This window comes from Taudactylus pleione, unplaced genomic scaffold (genome assembly GCF_031769625.1).
Source record: "Taudactylus pleione unplaced genomic scaffold, aTauple2 ptg000984l, whole genome shotgun sequence".
Taxonomy (NCBI): Eukaryota; Metazoa; Chordata; class Amphibia; order Anura; family Myobatrachidae; genus Taudactylus; species Taudactylus pleione.
Genome location: NW_028285385.1, coordinates 431,390 through 449,401, shown reverse-complemented (window position 1 = coordinate 449,401; position 18,012 = coordinate 431,390). Strand labels below are relative to the sequence as shown.

Below are 18,012 nucleotides of genomic sequence, written 5' to 3'. Positions count from 1 at the left end.
TGCGCCGTGGGCGTATCGATGCTGCCACCACCAAACTCTACCATCGGCGTTTGGAACCGGCTTTTAGGTTCACTCAGGCTCTTACCGCCTGCGCCTGGAACCGCTTTGCTGCATATGCGTCGACTAACTGCGGACACACCTCCTGTTTGGTGTCTCTTGTTTCCTCATGATCCCTCGCAATGGACCAGGTCTGCACAGTAGCAGGCAGAGGGCTTGAGTTTCTAAACCGCCTGACTCAACCCAGAACAGTAGGAGAACGGAATAGCGTTTGGCGCAATTCTGTTGGTCGCAGGGTACAGATGCAGTCGAAGTAAAGGCAAAAGGTGTTTATTGCTCAAAGTCTTAAAAAAAGACCCTCCCATCGGATTGAAGGGGAATATCATACAGAAATCAAACAGCGGTTCTTCTCCACAAAGAATTTTCAAAGCTGTATAATTTTTACCAGACACGAAGCCTTCTTTTATGCTACTCCAATACACATTACCACAGGGGGTAAGTCCGCCCTGGGTTCCTCTTAGCCAATCAGGCTATCTCACAAAATATAAATAAATACGTCTTACATTTCACAGAAATTAAATCAATTTTCTTGATACCACCCAAAAACATTTGGTTTCCTAAGCACAAACTGAGTTAGCATATACTGTTTCTGAAAAGGTAAATATAATGCAAATTTCTATTGCATTCGTCCTTTCACATGTCTATGACTAAACCAGTTTGGGCTTTCTGAGTCTTATCACCTTCTAAGCTCTTACACAAAATAGAATCTTCCTAAACACAAACAACTTGCTTTCCACAAACTTGCAGGGGTATTGTACACAGAGACACACCGGAGACCTATGCATTGCATTTCAATGGAAGTGCTGTAAACAAAGGTTTGGTCACTACATCAGGATAATTACATATCACTAGGAGGTGAGAATGTCTCATAACCATTTGACTTAAATGTTACAGCCTTCTAAAACAAAATAACATACATTCCTTATAAGTGCATAGGTTAAACATTTAAAAAGTACATTTCCACATTACTTGTACATTCGTAGTACGTGGCGCACTGCGCCTAAAGGTCCTTTTAAAAATGGTGCCGGGGCATGAGGGTTAATCTCTTCACTGCCGTGGCAGCCATTTTAATCACGTGTGGTCGGCCACAGGGACATTATACAGTAACACCAGGGGATGTGTCTGGGTGATGACTGTATCATTGTGTGTCAGGTCCCTATAAGGTGTCAGGATGTCACTGTCTATGTCTCCATGCAGGAGGGGGAGTATATAGAGGAACACAGGGGTCTGTACAAGGACGTGATGATGGAGAATCACCGGCCCCTCACATCACTGGATAAGAGGAGACTGTCATTTATTGTACAGGGGGGAGCAGGTATGGGGCCCCTGTATACACATCATCTGATAATCACATATATACAATGTACTCAGTCACTGTGTGTCTCCTACAGATGGACCCAGTAACAGAAATACCCCAGAGAGATGTTCTCGTCCTCTGTATTCACAGGATTGTACAGAGGAGAATCACAGGATCCCACAGGAGCATCAGGTAGATGAAATTTAGGGTCTCACCAATATACCAAAGTGTCTTTCTCTATGTGATCTGTAGAGATGCTGTGTGTGTCTTATACACTATTATACTGTTTAGTCTAAATCAGTGGTTCTCAAACTCTGTCCTCAGGATCCCAAACAGCTCACGTTTTCCAGGTCACCCAGGAGGTGCACAGGTGTATTCATTAGTCACTGACACATTTTAAGAGATCCACAGGTGGAGCTAATTATTTTACTTGTGATTATGTGAGGAGACCTGGAAACCATGCACTCTTTGGGGTCCTGAGGACCAAGATTGAGAACCTGTGGTCTAAATGAAATCAGACATTATTTTTTATGGGTCATTTAGAGTGAAGATGTTGTTGATATTAAAGTAGAAGATATAAAAGGAAAAGAAGAGACATATACGACTGATAAGGCAGGAGATACAGAGGGAGAAGAAGAGACGTATGTGACTGAGATGAAGGCAGAAGATACAGAGGGAGAAGAAGAGACGTATGTGACTGACATGAAGGCAGAAGATACAGAGGGAGAAGAAGAGACATATGTGACTGATATAAAGGCAGAAGTTATAGAGGGAGAAGAAGAGATGTATATGATGGGTGATCAGCAGTGTAAGGAGGAGGAAATCCCTACAGATATCAGCTCGGGTGAGTAATTTATTACAGAAAAAAGTCACATATTCTGCTTGTTCAGTTACTACAGCAATCTCTTATTCTACACCCTCCTCTGTCAGTACAAATTAATGAGGGAAATGTATCCACCCAGTGGGGGTGTCAGGAGCCATCAGCCCCTATTATACACCTGCTCTTACCTCACATCATTTCACTGTGTGTTACCAGCCCATAGATTTGACCAGTCTCCTCCCCACACTCTCTGGTGTATCTCGTATATCAGGAGCCATCAACCCATATTATTCTCTTGCTGTCCCACCTCACATCATGTCACTGTGTGTTACCAGCCCAGAGATCTGATCAGTCTCCTCCCCACACTCTCTGGTGTATCTCATACATCAGGAGCTATCAGCCCCTATTATACTCATGCTCTCTCTCTCACATCATGTCACTGTATGTTACCAGCCCATATATTTGACCAGTCTCTTCCCCACACTCTCTGGTGTATCTCATATATCAGGAGCCATCAACCCCTATTATTCTCTTGCTGTCCCACCTCACATCATGTCACTGTGTGTTACCAGCCCAGAGATCTGATCAGTCTCCTCCCCACACTCTCTGGTGTATCTCATACATCAGGAGCCATCAGCCCCTATTATACTCCTGCTCACATCATGTCACTGTGTGTTACCAGCCCAGAGATCTGACCAGTCTCCTCCCCACACTCTCTAGTGTATCTCATACATCAGGAGCCATCAGCCCCTATTATACTCCTGCTCTCCCCTTACATCATGTCATTGTGTGTTACCAGCCCAGAGATCTGACCAGTCTCCTCCCCACATTCTCCACCTCACATCATGGAGGGACTCAGGAGAGTGCACTGTTGGTTGGCCCTCAGCATGGTGGTCATCACATGGGCCTGGAGCTCAGACGGCATTCTCGCCGGCTCCGGACAATGGGCGCCACCATGTTGGACCTGGTCAGCTTACCGGTATTCACCAGTGGCAGCCAGGCTGATGTCCACCTGACTTCACCAGCCAATTAACGCGTTGACCCTGGGTATAACTATCCTTCTTTGATAGAATTCTGTGCCTGAGCTTCGTCGCTACTAGACGTCCAAGGCTCCAGCTCCCTGGCTAGCTGTCTGCAGTTCACCTGCCGATTCTTGCTGTGGTTCCAATCCAGCTCTAAGGTGTGCTATAGTGCGGTCCCTATCCGACTCCATTTTGTTCTAAAGTCAGGTCCCAATCTGGTTTCAGTTCGTTATAGCCCGGTCCCAATCCGGCTCCACTTTATGCTTCAGTCCAATCCCAATTGGTGCTACATTTCAGGTCCAGTCCCAGTGTTTATTTCCAGTGCACCTTTCTCTCTGTACTCTCCTGCTACATAACATCATATACATCTTTCCTCTATGAGGAAGAGCTACATACATCCTTCCCTACTCCAAACCTCCCGAGCTATCAGTGACCAGGTATCTAAGTCTCTCCTGGGAAGTCCAGAACCCGCAGTCCTTACATACAGGAGCTGGAGGATGCCCTGAAGTCTTCTCACACTGGCAAACTCCTTGGCCCCGATGGGCTTACAATGTCCTATTACAAAACTATTGGAGACTTGCTGCTCCCTAAAATACTTTTGGCCTTGTGCAGCCTAGACCCCCTTTTTCCCTCTGTGTATGTGTGTATATAAGGTACATATGAAGGCGATACCCCTTCTCTTGGGCTAGCACTCCTCCCACCTGCCCCAGGTGATTTAAATTGATATGGGTCCTTTACGTTGCAGTACACACATTTAATGGGCTCTATTACAGGTAAGTCCTAGATAAATGTATTTAATGTGTCAGTATTAGGGATGTTAGGGACCCACCTTTTGAGGTTCACCGTGACACGGTAGGTGGGCAAATATGTATTAAGTGACCTAACATAAAAAAAACATGTTAATTGATGGAGTATATTATAAATATTATGATCATTAGAATTCTTAGGGATTATAGTGAGCACCTGGATCTCCCCTTTTTTCGTCTGTCTCGTTCCCCTGGCATGCAAACATTACTGGAAATAACCGTCTATCAGACACATCCTCTGACACTTATTTAGTTCTTCCATAAATGTAAACATTCTATATCTGAACATACAAATCATTTGGTTAGCTGATACAATTTATACCTATATACAGTGGATCATAAGTCTACAGATCATAACTCATACTGTCACTAATACCATTGCTAATATGCCCATTCCGATATGAAATGGGCTTTATCATTACACCGATCCCTACATGGTAACTGGAGTGTACTGTTATTAATGCCCTGTAACAGTGATGTGACCCATTATTGCAGATTAGGGGATAATACTAAGAATTATGTCTGGCCGAGATGCCATTCACTGGGGAGTTTAGCCTGTTTTTCTGACACGGAGGTTGAAGAAGAACAAACACAGGAGTAAAACCAGATTAAAACTGCAAAACAGGTGTAAAAAAATAGAGGTAAATACAACATCGGTCAAACTCGTAAATACTTTCCATAGGAAACAATACTTAATAGGAATTTACCAAGAATCGTGTTTTTAAAAACATTAATAAAATCACTAAACTCTGGTCAAAACTAGGGATGTGTGCCGATCCCCGTGTTTTGGTTTTGGATATGTATCTCCTTGTGTTTTGGATCTGGATTTGGTTTTGACAAAATCGCCCCTTGCGTGTCTTGGATCTGTATTTTTTTTTCCCCAAAATGTATAAAATCTACTAAAATCACATAATTGGGGGAGGGTTTGTTCCTACAGTATTATTAATATCAATAACATTAATTTCCTCTAGTTTCCAGTCAATTTTGACCACCTCCCAGCTCGCAATGTTGTTTTCATTCGGTATAGGCCCAAAATGTGCACTAAGCTAACTGGCTGACTAAATTAAGTGGCAGCAGTGGGCGGCACAAATACGTGGCAGTTCATCTTCCAACATGGCACATAAGGAAACATATTTTCATTAATCAAGAGACCTGAGGGAGTTGGAGTATGTATGTAGTTGAAGGCAGGCAAAGGAAGAACTGATTAGTAGTACATTTCATTACATTTTTTGATTCCAAAGCAAATTTATGAGGAAGGAGGGGAGGAATTTACAAAAAATATTTTACTCATTCACATCAGTCCTTGCCCTAGATGAATCTTTGAGCGCTATGCCTGCTGCTGCTGGGAGTGGATTTTCATCCCAGAAGGGGACCAGGAAGACTACTAGTAGTACTTTTAAAAAAACAATTAACTGTTAAAGAATCCTTTGCAAGGGGGAGGAAGTATGACAGCAGTCACAAAGAGGATCACTGATGCCATGGTATTAGATGTGGTCCAATATCCGCCAATAATTAAGTGTGTTTTAGACAGTTAATTGAGGTCCTGTGTCCCCTCTACCAAATTCCATCAAGATTCCACTTCACTAGAAAAGCAATTCCCAACCTGTACAGGGACATTAAAAAAAAAAAAAAACTTAATTAGTGGCCTCTAAAATGCTGTTGTCCTTTTAACCACAGATATGTGGACAAGCTGAACAGAGCAAACTTAAGGTTTAAGTCATATGTTGTGTCTTTCTTCCCAACGGACACCGATCTGAAGAGATGTAAAGAGCTGTTGGTAAGCAAATTGTCAGCTCAAGTGTCACGTGATGCAGCGATGGCTTCTGCTTCAGTTTCTCCAGCAAGTGCTGCCAAGAAAAAAATATTAAACTTTCCCCAAAAAAACACTGGTGATGCAGATTAGTTAACACAACCAAGTTTTTTTGTCTTGTGTGAAGGCATAATGGGCAACAACTGTTTAATCCACTGGTGCCTAATTTACACAAACAACATCCTCATCAACATCCTTATTAGCGTCAGTTACACAAATATCCTGCTCATCCTGGTACACTTCCACAGAAGTAGCCTCAATTTCTATGTCAGCATGTTCACTTGTGCTTACATCATCATAAGAGGCAGAACCACCAGTCATAAATAAAGGCCAAGGCCTTAGCCTTTCCTTGCCACTTCATGTGGTAAAACTTTTTCTGCAGCTAACTTTCCCTTTTGTTGAATCGTCAGTATTAACCTTTAGTATAATCCTTCCTATAAACCTCTAAGATTCACCTGCCTAGAACCTCTAAGACAAAATCCTGCCTAAAACCTCTAAACAGAACGCTAATTGCGTACGCAGTATTACCGCAAATAAAGACAGGAGTGGAATCTGTGTTTCCAACGCACAAGTATTATTCTGGTAAAAGTACAGTCAGTTACACGCAATCTATACATACACAAGTTAGGTGTAAAAGGAAATAATACAGACCCAAGTACAGTTATACATACGCTGCGCCTCTGGACCCAGAGATAGACCTCAGACTAGATATCCTCAGTACACCCAAAATTCAGCATGAACTGGCAAACCAGTGTTCGGACACATGTATTTATTCCCCCCCAGACTGAAACAGGACAAAGGGAAAACTTCCTGCTGATCTCATTGGTTCCCAGAGGAGAAGCATATGTTACGACACATTTAACAGGTTGTTTCAAATAGACTTTCCCTGCCTCTAACAGCCGGAGTCTTTCTGGTAACGCCTCCTGTAACATTCCATCAGCTAAACATTTTGTTGCTTGTAAGTTCTGCGATCCGTAACTTGAGTTTGCATGATGCGATCTCTCCACCGATAACACCGGGATGCTGTAAAAAGCGTACGCATTAGAACGAAACCAAACACACCTTGCTTATAATATATATATATATATATATATATAATATAAGCGTATAATACCTTAGTTATCAAAAACCTCTATTTCTTAGCATTTAAACTAACTTAACCAACTTGAATCATACAATTTGATGCTAATGGAACCTTGTGTGTGAATATGTAGTGTGTGAGTATTCAGGGTTTGATATAAGGACGCTAGATAATTTGGGGCAGATGCGTGCGAATAAAGCTACTTTTTCAGCGGTTTCATACTAAGTCTCATGCATTCGCTAATATGCAATTATTTAATAGCGCCCTTGTGGGTATGATTGTGCGTATGAAAAATGGTGAAAGAAGCTAATAAAAATATCGCCACGTACTATATTGTGAGTTCACCTAAAAATGGCGCTTAGGCGGCCATTCGCAAAATGGCGTCTTGCGATCGCATTTCTAAAATGGAGTCTTGCGGCCATTCGCAAGATGGCGTCGCTGCGATTAAATTTTAAACTGAACTTGTCTCACTCAATTATTCAGCTTCGACAGTCCACCCTTTGATAGCAAACAACATGCTATCACAATCTGCTATAAAAATTTATTTTGGGCTTACATTCACATATTATTTAGTGTTATCATGGGATGGCACAAGGTGGTTCTTAATCCATCAACAATGTGTCTCTAGGCGGGGGCATAAAACTACTATTATACACACACTGCAGATCTTGGGAGATCATGTGACAGATGTGGGAATGCACCAGTCTTATAACAGTAGTTTTGAAGGGGAATTTGAGACTTTACATTGTCTGGGTGTTCTATAGATAACATTTCAATAATATCTTCTATGCATGTCTAAATATTATACATTTAAATGATGGTACTTCCTAGCTCAGGGTTGTAGTGCAGCTCTGTATCTACCTCGGTATACATATTATCATTTCTGACCACCATCATAGTTTCATTCCTTCGTTTCACTCTGTTTTCACATTTTCCACACTTCAACACAATAGGAACACACCGGACGCATATGCCAATTACTATGATGACAATCAGTATAAGGATCAAGAATTTGCCTACGCTGGCGACCACTTCCTGGACCCACTCTCCTAGACCCGAGAACCATTTCACTGGGTTCAGCCATGACACCCATCCTTCTATCTTTTCCCCTGCTTCAGCCACTGATGCGTTATGGTTCTTACGAAATTCCCACTTTAGCTGCAGAATCTCATCCATCTTCTGGTCTATCACCTCCTTAGGGTCGCTGGTATCATTGGTGACATAAGTGCAACACTTTACTCCAAATTGGATGGCTAACGTTACGCAATACCCTCCAGTAACAGCAGTTAAATAATTCAACACTAGCCTGTGTTGCACTAGTTCTTTCTTGTACGCTTGCAATTCTCTCCCTGTGTACCTGAATGTGTCATCGTACATCTCGGTGATATTATGTATTAATTTAGCAAGTTCCTGGATATATCTAAAATTTAATGTACCCCTAGCAATTCTGGTGGGATCCAGGGCGACTAAAACTTGGAAGCCAGTTGTCTCACTGATTAACTGAGCGGATTTATGCATATCACCAGGTATCATATTTCTCTTGCCTCTGTGTTCATATTGTGTGTGAAGATATGGTGACGGTGTGTTTTTATGTATTCCCAACATTTCAACATGTGTGAGGGTCATAACTTCTGGGACTACTCTTCCCAGATAACACAAACCTTCGGAACTCGGGGAGAGCCATTTATACGCTTTTCTTCCATATATAAAATATACATTATCAGGGAGAATATAAGGAATGGTATGCATCATTATCATTAAACACATTTCTCTTGCAAACAATCCTATCTCAGGCTCTTCCATTTGGTATATGCAAGTTTCTGGTTGTATTATTTTAGCACAATAACCATCTGGTACTTTACCAATCATTTCTTTGGTGGAACTCAATGTATACCGGTACCTAAAATATTTCCCACTTCATTTAATTGAGCGTAGCAGATCATAGTTTATGGACTCATTATCAGCTCTTTGTGAGAAGGTCATCGTCTGATTATTCCCCGTCACTTCCCAACCTCCGGGTTTATTGGGGTTGGTTATGTTTAAACACAAAAGTGATTTATCTACTTGAAATTGATAGAGTTTGAAGTGAGGCGGTTTGGATGAGAGGAATTTTCCATCCAATGTTTTTTCCCCTTTTGTAATTCTAAAATTTCCGTGATATTCAGCGGAAATGGCACCAACCCTACATTATGCTGTCCCTGTGGCACATGTGAACACACCCAGCAATCGGTTTGATTTAACACTTTGCCTACCATGCTGTGATAATCCTCTAAAGGGTACCCTCCCCAGTACGGGTTATATTTAGGTTGGCACCGTTGAATACAGTTCTCATCAACTAGGGACCCACAAAACTCACAAATACAGGAATCTTCAGACGATAACCCTTCACACCTTCCCCGAGTATCCGGAATGACAGCTCTCTTAACAATAACAGTAATAAGATTGGTCAGACACTCCCCTGATTGGCATTGCACTCCTCCTTTCTCCACTCCATCAGCACTGCCATCAGCTCCTGTTTCCTCAATAGGTCCCCCACCACAGACACTGGGTATTCCCGAACTGACCAGGATGGTGAACACTCTAAAAGAGAATATGAAAATGAACACAGCAGGCCCGTCCATTGTCACAACAAGACCTGCAAATTTCTCTCAGTTCAGGTATCTCACTACAACCTTTTCAATCCTCCCGGAACAAGCTCGCGAGTGACAGATCCACACTATCAGCTTTGTCTCCGACCTGTTTCTCCACCAGTTGATTGACCTTTTTACAGTGAGTGGAATGGACCCAGGTATCTCTCTCGGCCACCTTCAAAGATGTAGTACTTGTCAGCAGCACCTGGTACGGACCTTCCCACCGATCAGTCAAACAACCTGAACGTAAGAAATTTTGGATCATTACATATTCTCCTGGTTCAACATCATGGCAGTTCATTTCAGGCATATCATGGGACAACAATTTCAGTTTCTGCTGCTGTTGCTTTAACTGCTTACTCATTGATATAAGATACTTCACAGTTACCTCGTTGTTACCCTTTAGATCTTCCTGTGGACTTATAATCAAATGAGGTTGTCTACCAAACAATATTTCAAATGGGGACAGATTCAGAGGAAATCTAGGAGTGGTCCTTATACTATGTAGGACCAAAGGTAAAGCTTCTGGCCATCCTAGTCCAGTCTCCGCCATGATTTTACTTAGCTTATTTTTAATAGTCCCGTTCATCCTCTCTACCTTGGCACTGGCTTGCGGTCGGTAGGGGGTGTGAAGTCGGCTATTAATACCCATCAGCTTACACATATTTTGGAAAACATCACCTGTGAAATGGGTACCCCTATCACTTTCGATGATTCTAGGGATACCGTACCTGCATACAAATTCCTGAACTATTTTCTTGGCAGTAAACGCAGCAGTATTAGTGGCTGCTGGGTAGGCCTCAACCCAGTTAGAGAATACGTCTGTGCACACTAATACATACTTAAGATTCCTGCAGGGTGGTAATTGGATGAAATCAATTTGTATCACCTGGAAAGGTCCATCAGTCGGTGGAATGTGGGACGGTTCGGTAGGGATCGCTTTCCCTATGTTCTTTCTCAAGCAGGTCAGACAGGACATTGCGCACCAGTATGCCCTCACCAACTTGCACATGCCCTGTTTACCCAGATGAGTCAGACCGTGTGCTGCTTCAGCCAGGCTGGGGTAATATGCCTTGGGGGCTACTGGCTTACCATGTCCGTCCCTCCAGAGCCCGGAGGACTCTTGCCCACACCCCTTGGACTTCCGTATGGATTTTTCCTGAATTGAACACAAATTTTGCATCTCAATTAATTTCAGCATATCAATGGTTTGGAATGACATAATTGTTTCAATTGGAGAAGGCATTTTTAACCCCGCTGCCCATTTTGCAGCTTCGTCAGCTCTGTTGTTGCCCAGTGACACTGGGTCATCCTCACATGTGTGGGCTTTGCATTTAATTACTGCCACTGCTTTGGGCAGTTGGATTGTTTCTAAGAGATGTTTTATGTGTCGGAAGTGTGCAACTGGTGTGCCTGCTGCTGTCATAAAATTTCTCAGACGCCATAGAGCCCCAAAATCGTGCACCACCCCGAACACGTACCTCGAGTCAGTGTAAATGTTAGCAGATTTGCCTGCTGCCAGTTCACATGCTCTAGTCAGTGATACTAACTCTGCCACCTGGGCTGAGTGAGGAGGACCGAGAGGTTTAGCTTCCATGATGTCTGTGTCATTTACAACAGCATAACCTGTACATAATTCACCTGTCTGTTTGTCTATGACAACTCCCATCCGTATAGAAAGTCACATCCACATTCTCTAAAGGTGTGTCATGTATGTCAGGTCTAGCAGTAAAGGTCTGATTCAGATATGTCATACAATCGTGAGTGTCATCATGTCTGCTGAACTCACCTCCCGCCAGCAACTCCTCTCCTTCCACCCTTTGTACATCATGTTGTACATATGGTAGGTATGTTGCTGGATTCAGCGTACTGCAACGTTTAACAGTAATATTTGCAGGAGCGATTAGGGCTAGTTCCCATTTTGTGAACCTAGCCGAGGAGACGTGTCTGGTTTGAGCTGAGTTCAACAGAGCAGATACAGCATGGGGAGTGTAGACAATCATATCATGGCCCAATACTACGTCCTCACTTTTATTCACCAATAAAGCGGTAGCTGCTACACTTCTCAAACAGGTGGGGAGTGATCTTGCAACCGTGTCCAATTGGGCACTGTAGTATGCTACGGGCCTACTGGCATCACCATGTTTTTGTGTAAGGACACCTGCAGCACAACCATCGGCTTCCGTACAATATAAATCAAAAGGTTTTTCATAATCGGGTATTCCCAATGCAGGAGCTTTTGTCAGGCTATCCTTAAGATTAAGAAAAGCCTGTTCTGATTCCTCAGTGTGTGTGACGCGATCGGGCTTTGAGGAAGAGACTAGTTCCTGTAAAGGCAAGGCCAAAATAGAAAAACCTGGTATCCACATTCGGCAATATCCACACATTCCCAAGAAGGTACGAATTTGCTGTTGATTCTGCGGCAGTGTCATGTTTTGTATGGCCTGGATTCTATCATTTGTGAGATGTCGTAACCCCTGGGTTAGGCAGTGTCCCAAATATTTTACTCTGGGCTGGCACGGCTGTAACTTGTCCTTAGCCACTTTGTGTCCTGTTTGCGAGAGATGAAGTAACAAAAGTTTAGTATCATTCACACATGACATAAAAGAGTCAGAACATAGCAATAAATCGTCCACATATTGAATTAGAACTGATCCATTGGCAGGTTGAAAAGCTTGTAAACAGTCATGCAATGCCTGGGAGAAAATACTGGGGCTATCTATGAAACCTTGGGGCAATCGTGTCCATGTATATTGCACACCTCTGTATGTAAATGCGAATAGGTACTGACAGTCAGGGTGGAGAGGCACAGAGAAGAAAGCAGAACAGAGGTCAATGACAGTGAAATGGGTTGCATTTGGTGGGATCTGCATCAGGATGACAGCTGGATTCGGCACTACAGGGAATTGGCTCTCTACTACCTTATTAACACCTCTAAGGTCTTGCACCAGCATATAACCCCTCCCACCACTCTTCTTTACTGGAAAGATGGGACTGTTGGCTACACTAGCTGTACGAACTAAAATTCCCTGTTGCAATAATCGCTCGATTATTGGAAACACCCCTAGTTCTACTTCCTGTTTTAGTGGGTACTGGGGAACTTTTGGAGCTTGCCTACCGCTTTTTAAGTGTATCATTACCGGGCTTACGTTTGCCATTAATCCAGTGTCCTGTCCATCTTTTGTCCAAAGGGAATCTGGAATTTGGGACAACATTTCATCTACTTGTGATGGATTTTCTTTTAAAACTGTAGAGTGGTACATTATCCTTTGAGGGGTGTCTAACATATCCCGCACCTCGTATACCATTCTCTCTGGGATATCTAAATATACACCATCAGGGGTGCAATATATGACACATCCCATTTTACATAACAAGTCTCTGCCCAGCAGGTTAGTAGGAGCCGCGGCAGCCAGAAGAAAAGAATGTCTGGTATGCAACGGCCCAATACTAACCTCCGCGGGCCTGGTTAAAGGATAACGTTCCACTTTACCTGTCACACCCATTGTTGGTATTGTCTCGTTGGTCACCTGTAAATTAACGGGAGATTTCATCACTGACTTGGTCGCCCCTGTGTCTACAAGAAAAGGATATTCAGTACCAGCTACATCAACCATCAAGACCGGTTCTTCCCTAGTACTTCCCGTTAACCTGACTATCTGTAGACTACAGGTATGACCTGACCCCTCTCCATAAAGCATTTACGGCTACAATTGGAGCTGGTGCTTGCTGAATATTTGCTGATCTCTGTGCATATCCCTTATGGGGATATCCAGGTTTCCCTTGGTGTGGGGTCCATACTCTTTTTACTGTGCAGTTTCTACTTAAATGTCCTGTTTGTTTGCAATTAAAACATGTCTGTGATTCAGGTGAAAGCATGTGTTGTTGTGAGGTTTGAGCAGAGGGTAAAGGTGGTGGATATGGGTAAGGATAGGGAGGGTAAGGGTATTGTGGGGGGGGGAAAAGAAGTGGGTGGATATCCTGGGACCTGTGGTTGCATTGGGTTAGTGGGATAGAGTTGTGTTTGTTGTTGAGTGGGGTTAGTGTGAGAGCAACTTGTTCTGGCATGAGTGTGTGTGCAAGTGCAAGCGTGTCTGTTGGCTGTGATGTTATTGTCATTCCCTCCAGAGCTTGTATACTGACAGACATTAATTTTTCGCTCTGGGTCTCCCTCTTCTTTGAGATGTTTTTGTCATGTTCTATGGCAGACTCTATGAGGGTATCTATTGTAAGTCCCCGCCAGCCAGGCTGTGAGGTCTGAACCCGAGTTTTTAAATTCTCTTTTAACCCATCCATTAATATCGTGACTATCATTCCCCTGTGGTGAGTGCTATCTTTAATCTCTTCTATCCCAGTGTACTGGGTGATAGCCTGCAGAGCCCGGTCGCAATATTCTTCTGCAGTTTCACTCTCTTTTTGTTTGATTGTGAAGATTTTGTTCCAGTGAACTACTACTGGAAAATATACACCCAATTGAGTCACAATGCGGGAAATGTTACCTTGGTTTACTTGGTCTGTTAAGGGAACGTCGCCATCCAATACACAGTCCGTGATAAATTTTGTCACGTCGGTATTGCGTGGCAGGCAGGCCCTTAACACTACACGCCAATCTTTATTTGTGGGCTCATGAGAACTACCCAAATTTTTCAAAAATCTTTGACATTTGGCTAATTCTTTTTTTGGATCAGGGAAATCATTTATGATGGAATTTAGTTCTGCCCTTGTCCATGGACAATGCATCACTACTTCCCTCATGGGTACTATACCGTTTGCATCCGCATTTCCATTTGGAACAGTTATTGTCCGAATGGGATGCAGACCGGCAGCGTTGCCACCTCTGACCTGGTTACCTGGCTGGGGGTTTAATCTGCTGCTGCTACGTATGGTATTAACTTCCTCAATGGGTGCAGAGTGTATTAACACTTCCCTTGCTGTTACCGATGGAGATGGCGGCACCACCCGTGATTGTGGTGATGCAGCATCTATCATTTGTGCAGCATGAGAAATGTCAGACATTACAATAGGCTCATCTTCTACATCATAAACATTTTCTTTATGGTTACTTAAGAGGGGGTACAAATTACTTGTTACATTTTTATTGGTATTTTTGGTAACTGTACTTGCACCTCCATCCACATAAGGTGGGGGAGGTGAGCGTGAACTGCTGGCAATGCTCTCCACGATGCTACTTTGCCGCACGTGCGCTCCAATTTGCGGCTCGCCCGTATTGCAATTCAGCGTCGTGGATGTATTTTCTGGCAATGCGTTCGCAACGCTAGTTTGCGTCGTTTGCACATTTTTAAGCCAAGCATCCCCTTCATGCTGCCATATTTTTAAACATTCAAAATACTTAATCTTTTTCTCTCTGGATCGCACCATACTGATGTGATCCTGGACATTATCTAACACATTTTTGTCAAAACTACCAATTCTGGGAAACGGTCTAACACTCTTTCTCGTCATATTAAACCATATATCACAATACCTTATTGCATAAGTACCGTACTTAGTATGCATAATACGACGGGCTGATCCAATCGGAGCCTCCATTAGCAGCACATCATTGCTTAACATTTCTACTGTTTGCGTGGCTCCCATTCTGAGACAACTCCTATGCTTTTCAATAAAAATTTAAACTGGTGAAAGACAATCAAGATAATTTCACTTACCTGTGAACGATTTAAGTCGGCGGTGCCCACACACCTGGATAAGATTTCGTAAGGCCACTTCCACACCTAGATAAGTTTTGAAACAGGCAACTTCCAGACCCGGATAAGCTTTAGTAAGGTAACTTCCAGACCTATGAGAGTTTATAAGTCGGCCACTCTCACGCACCTCTATACAACAAAGACAACATGTACACCTGCTACTGTGTTTAGAACGGTAAAGCTGCTTACCGAGCGACTAGGGTAACCCTTGCACCTAGCCCTTAAGGATCATACGGTACCCTTAACTTTAGGGAATAAATTACCCCTACCAACAATACACACACTATTACACACTTTTTCCTGCGCAGAGAATAAACGTTTAACCCAGATATTGGTAGATAGAAAAAAAAATGTAAACCACAATGGCTTTGTTCAAACACGTGGCAGCAGAACCGGAAGTGCGTATACGCTATTGTGCGATCGGCCGCATACACAATTATGCGACTACCACACAAGCATATAATTACTTTTTTTTTAACTGCGTACGCAAAAATGCGTTTTAGCTGCGTACGCAATACTGCAGCACCCCTCTAAACACAAGGTTCTATCAACAGAGGAAAAACAAACTTTTTTCCTCTCTTGTCCCAGGATTCTAATCAGAGCTTCCTCTACACAATAACCGGCAGTACGCTCTCAGCAACACTGTGGTAATGAAAGACTAATGCGTCTCTCAAAAGGCGCCTCCACCCTTTTGCTGAGAGAGGACTGACCGAGTGTTATCGTGTATCAGATAGTGTGATAAACCTACGAGCCCCCAACTGTTGAATCGTCAGTATTAACCTTTAGTATATTCCTTCCTATAAACCTCTAAGATTCACCTGCCTAGAACCTCTAAGACAAAACCCTGCCTAAAACCTCTAAACAGAACGCTAATTGCGTACGCAGTTTAACCGCAAATAAAGACAGGAGTGGAATCTGTGTTTCCAACGCACAAGTATTATTCAGGTAAAAGTACAGTCAGTTACACGCAATCTATACATACACAAGTTAGGCGTAAAAGGAAATAATACAGACCCAAGTACAGTTATACATACGCTGCGCCTCTGGACCCAGAGATAGACCTCAGACTAGATATCCTCAGTACACCCAAAATTCAGCATGAACTGGCAAACCAGTGTTCGGACACATGTATTTATTCCCCCCCAGACTGAAACAGGACAAAGGGAAAACTTCCTGCTGATCTCATTGGTTCCCAGAGGAGAAGCATATGTTACGACACATTTAACAGGTTGTTTCAAATAGACTTTCCCTGCCTCTAACAGCCGGAGTCTTTCTGGTAACGCCTCCTGTAACATTCCATCAGCTAAACATTTTGTTGCTTGTAAGTTCTGCGATCTGTAACTTGAGTTTGCATGATGCGATCTCTCCACCGATAACACCGGGATGCTGTAAAAAGCGTACGCATCAGAACGAAACCAAACACATTGCTTATCATGTTTAATACCTTAGTTATCAAAAACCTCTATTTCTTAGCATTTAAACTAACTTAACCAACTTGAATCATACAATTAGATGCTAATGGAACCTTGTGTGCGAATATGTAGTGTGTGAGTATTCGGGGTTTGATATAAGGACGCTAGATAATTTGGGGCAGATACGTGCGCATAAAGCTACTTTTTCAGCAGTTTCATACTAAGTCTCATGCATTCGCTAATATGCGATTATTTAAAAGCGCCCTTGTGGGTATGATTGTGCGTAAGAAAAATGGTGAAAGAAGCGATCGCATAGTGCTAATAAAAATATCGCCACATGTACTATATTGTGAGTTCACCTAAAAATGGCGCTTAGGCGGCCATTCGCAAAATGGCGTCTTGCGATCGCATTTCTAAAATGGAGTCTTGCGGCCATTCGCAAGATGGCGTCGCTGCGATTAAATTTTAAACTGAACTTGTCTCACTCAATTATTCAGCTTCGACACTTTGATGCTTTTTCTTTACCACTGTAAAAGATTGGTTCTCCATTTTAGATGACCTTAAGCCCTCTATGCCCTTGGGCATCGGCTTTAGTAGATGATGTAGATGGACTAGTATCGTCATGACTGATGGCACTGGCAGAAGCCCCAGCACTAGTATGTGGTTCCTGCTCTCCTCTCAAGTATCAGTAAACAAGAATGAAGTGGGGGGGTACAGCACACATATCAATTTGTACTAATTTAAAAAATTACACTGCGGTATCAATGACCTACAATGTCACAAGACTTTTTATGAATAAGAAAAGCATAACACACTGCGCTGCCACTTACAGTGTCACAAGATTATTTATGAATAAAAATGACACACTGTGCTACCACTTAGTGTCACAATATTATTTATGAATAAGAATCACACACTGCGCTACCACTTGCGGTGTCACAGGATTTTTTTATGAATAAGAAAAGAACACACTGAGCTGCCACTTAGTGTCAAAAAATTCTTTATGAGTAAAACACTGCGCTACCACTTAGTGTCAAAATATTTTTAATGAATAAGAATAACACACTACGCTACGACTTATAGTGTCACAATACGTGGATGATAAACTGCGGTCTGGCAGGCAGTGTCACCAAACAATAATAGCGCAGCTAAGTTGCAAACGCACACACACAAAAAAAGCACTATTAATTTTTTTTACACTGCTGCAGAGCACCCCTGAATGAGACAGCAGCCCCTTGATGAACAACACAGACAGAACCCCTTCTTTATGGACAACAAAGCGCGACCCTGCCGAGTGCGGACAGACCACCTGCAGAGTCAAATACGTGGACGATAAACAATGCAGTGTCATGAAAAATAATAGCGCACC

General features: G+C 42.8%; 2 protein-coding genes across 2 annotated transcripts in view; one reads left to right on the top strand and one right to left on the bottom strand.

The window, feature by feature from the left end:
- The window catches only part of LOC148454557 (uncharacterized), a 127,728-nt gene that overhangs the window by 34,453 nt on the left and 75,263 nt on the right, over positions 1 to 18,012 (bottom strand). The window lies entirely within an intron of this gene.
- Positions 1 to 18,012, top strand: part of LOC148454558 (uncharacterized) — a 36,288-nt gene that overhangs the window by 15,275 nt on the left and 3,001 nt on the right. The window contains exons 4-6 of the mRNA XM_088460783.1: positions 1,255 to 1,372; positions 1,449 to 1,546; positions 1,898 to 2,198. Of these exons, the coding sequence (XP_088316909.1) occupies positions 1,255 to 1,372; positions 1,449 to 1,546; positions 1,898 to 2,198 (517 nt within the window). The remainder of the gene's footprint in view (positions 1 to 1,254; positions 1,373 to 1,448; positions 1,547 to 1,897; positions 2,199 to 18,012) is intronic.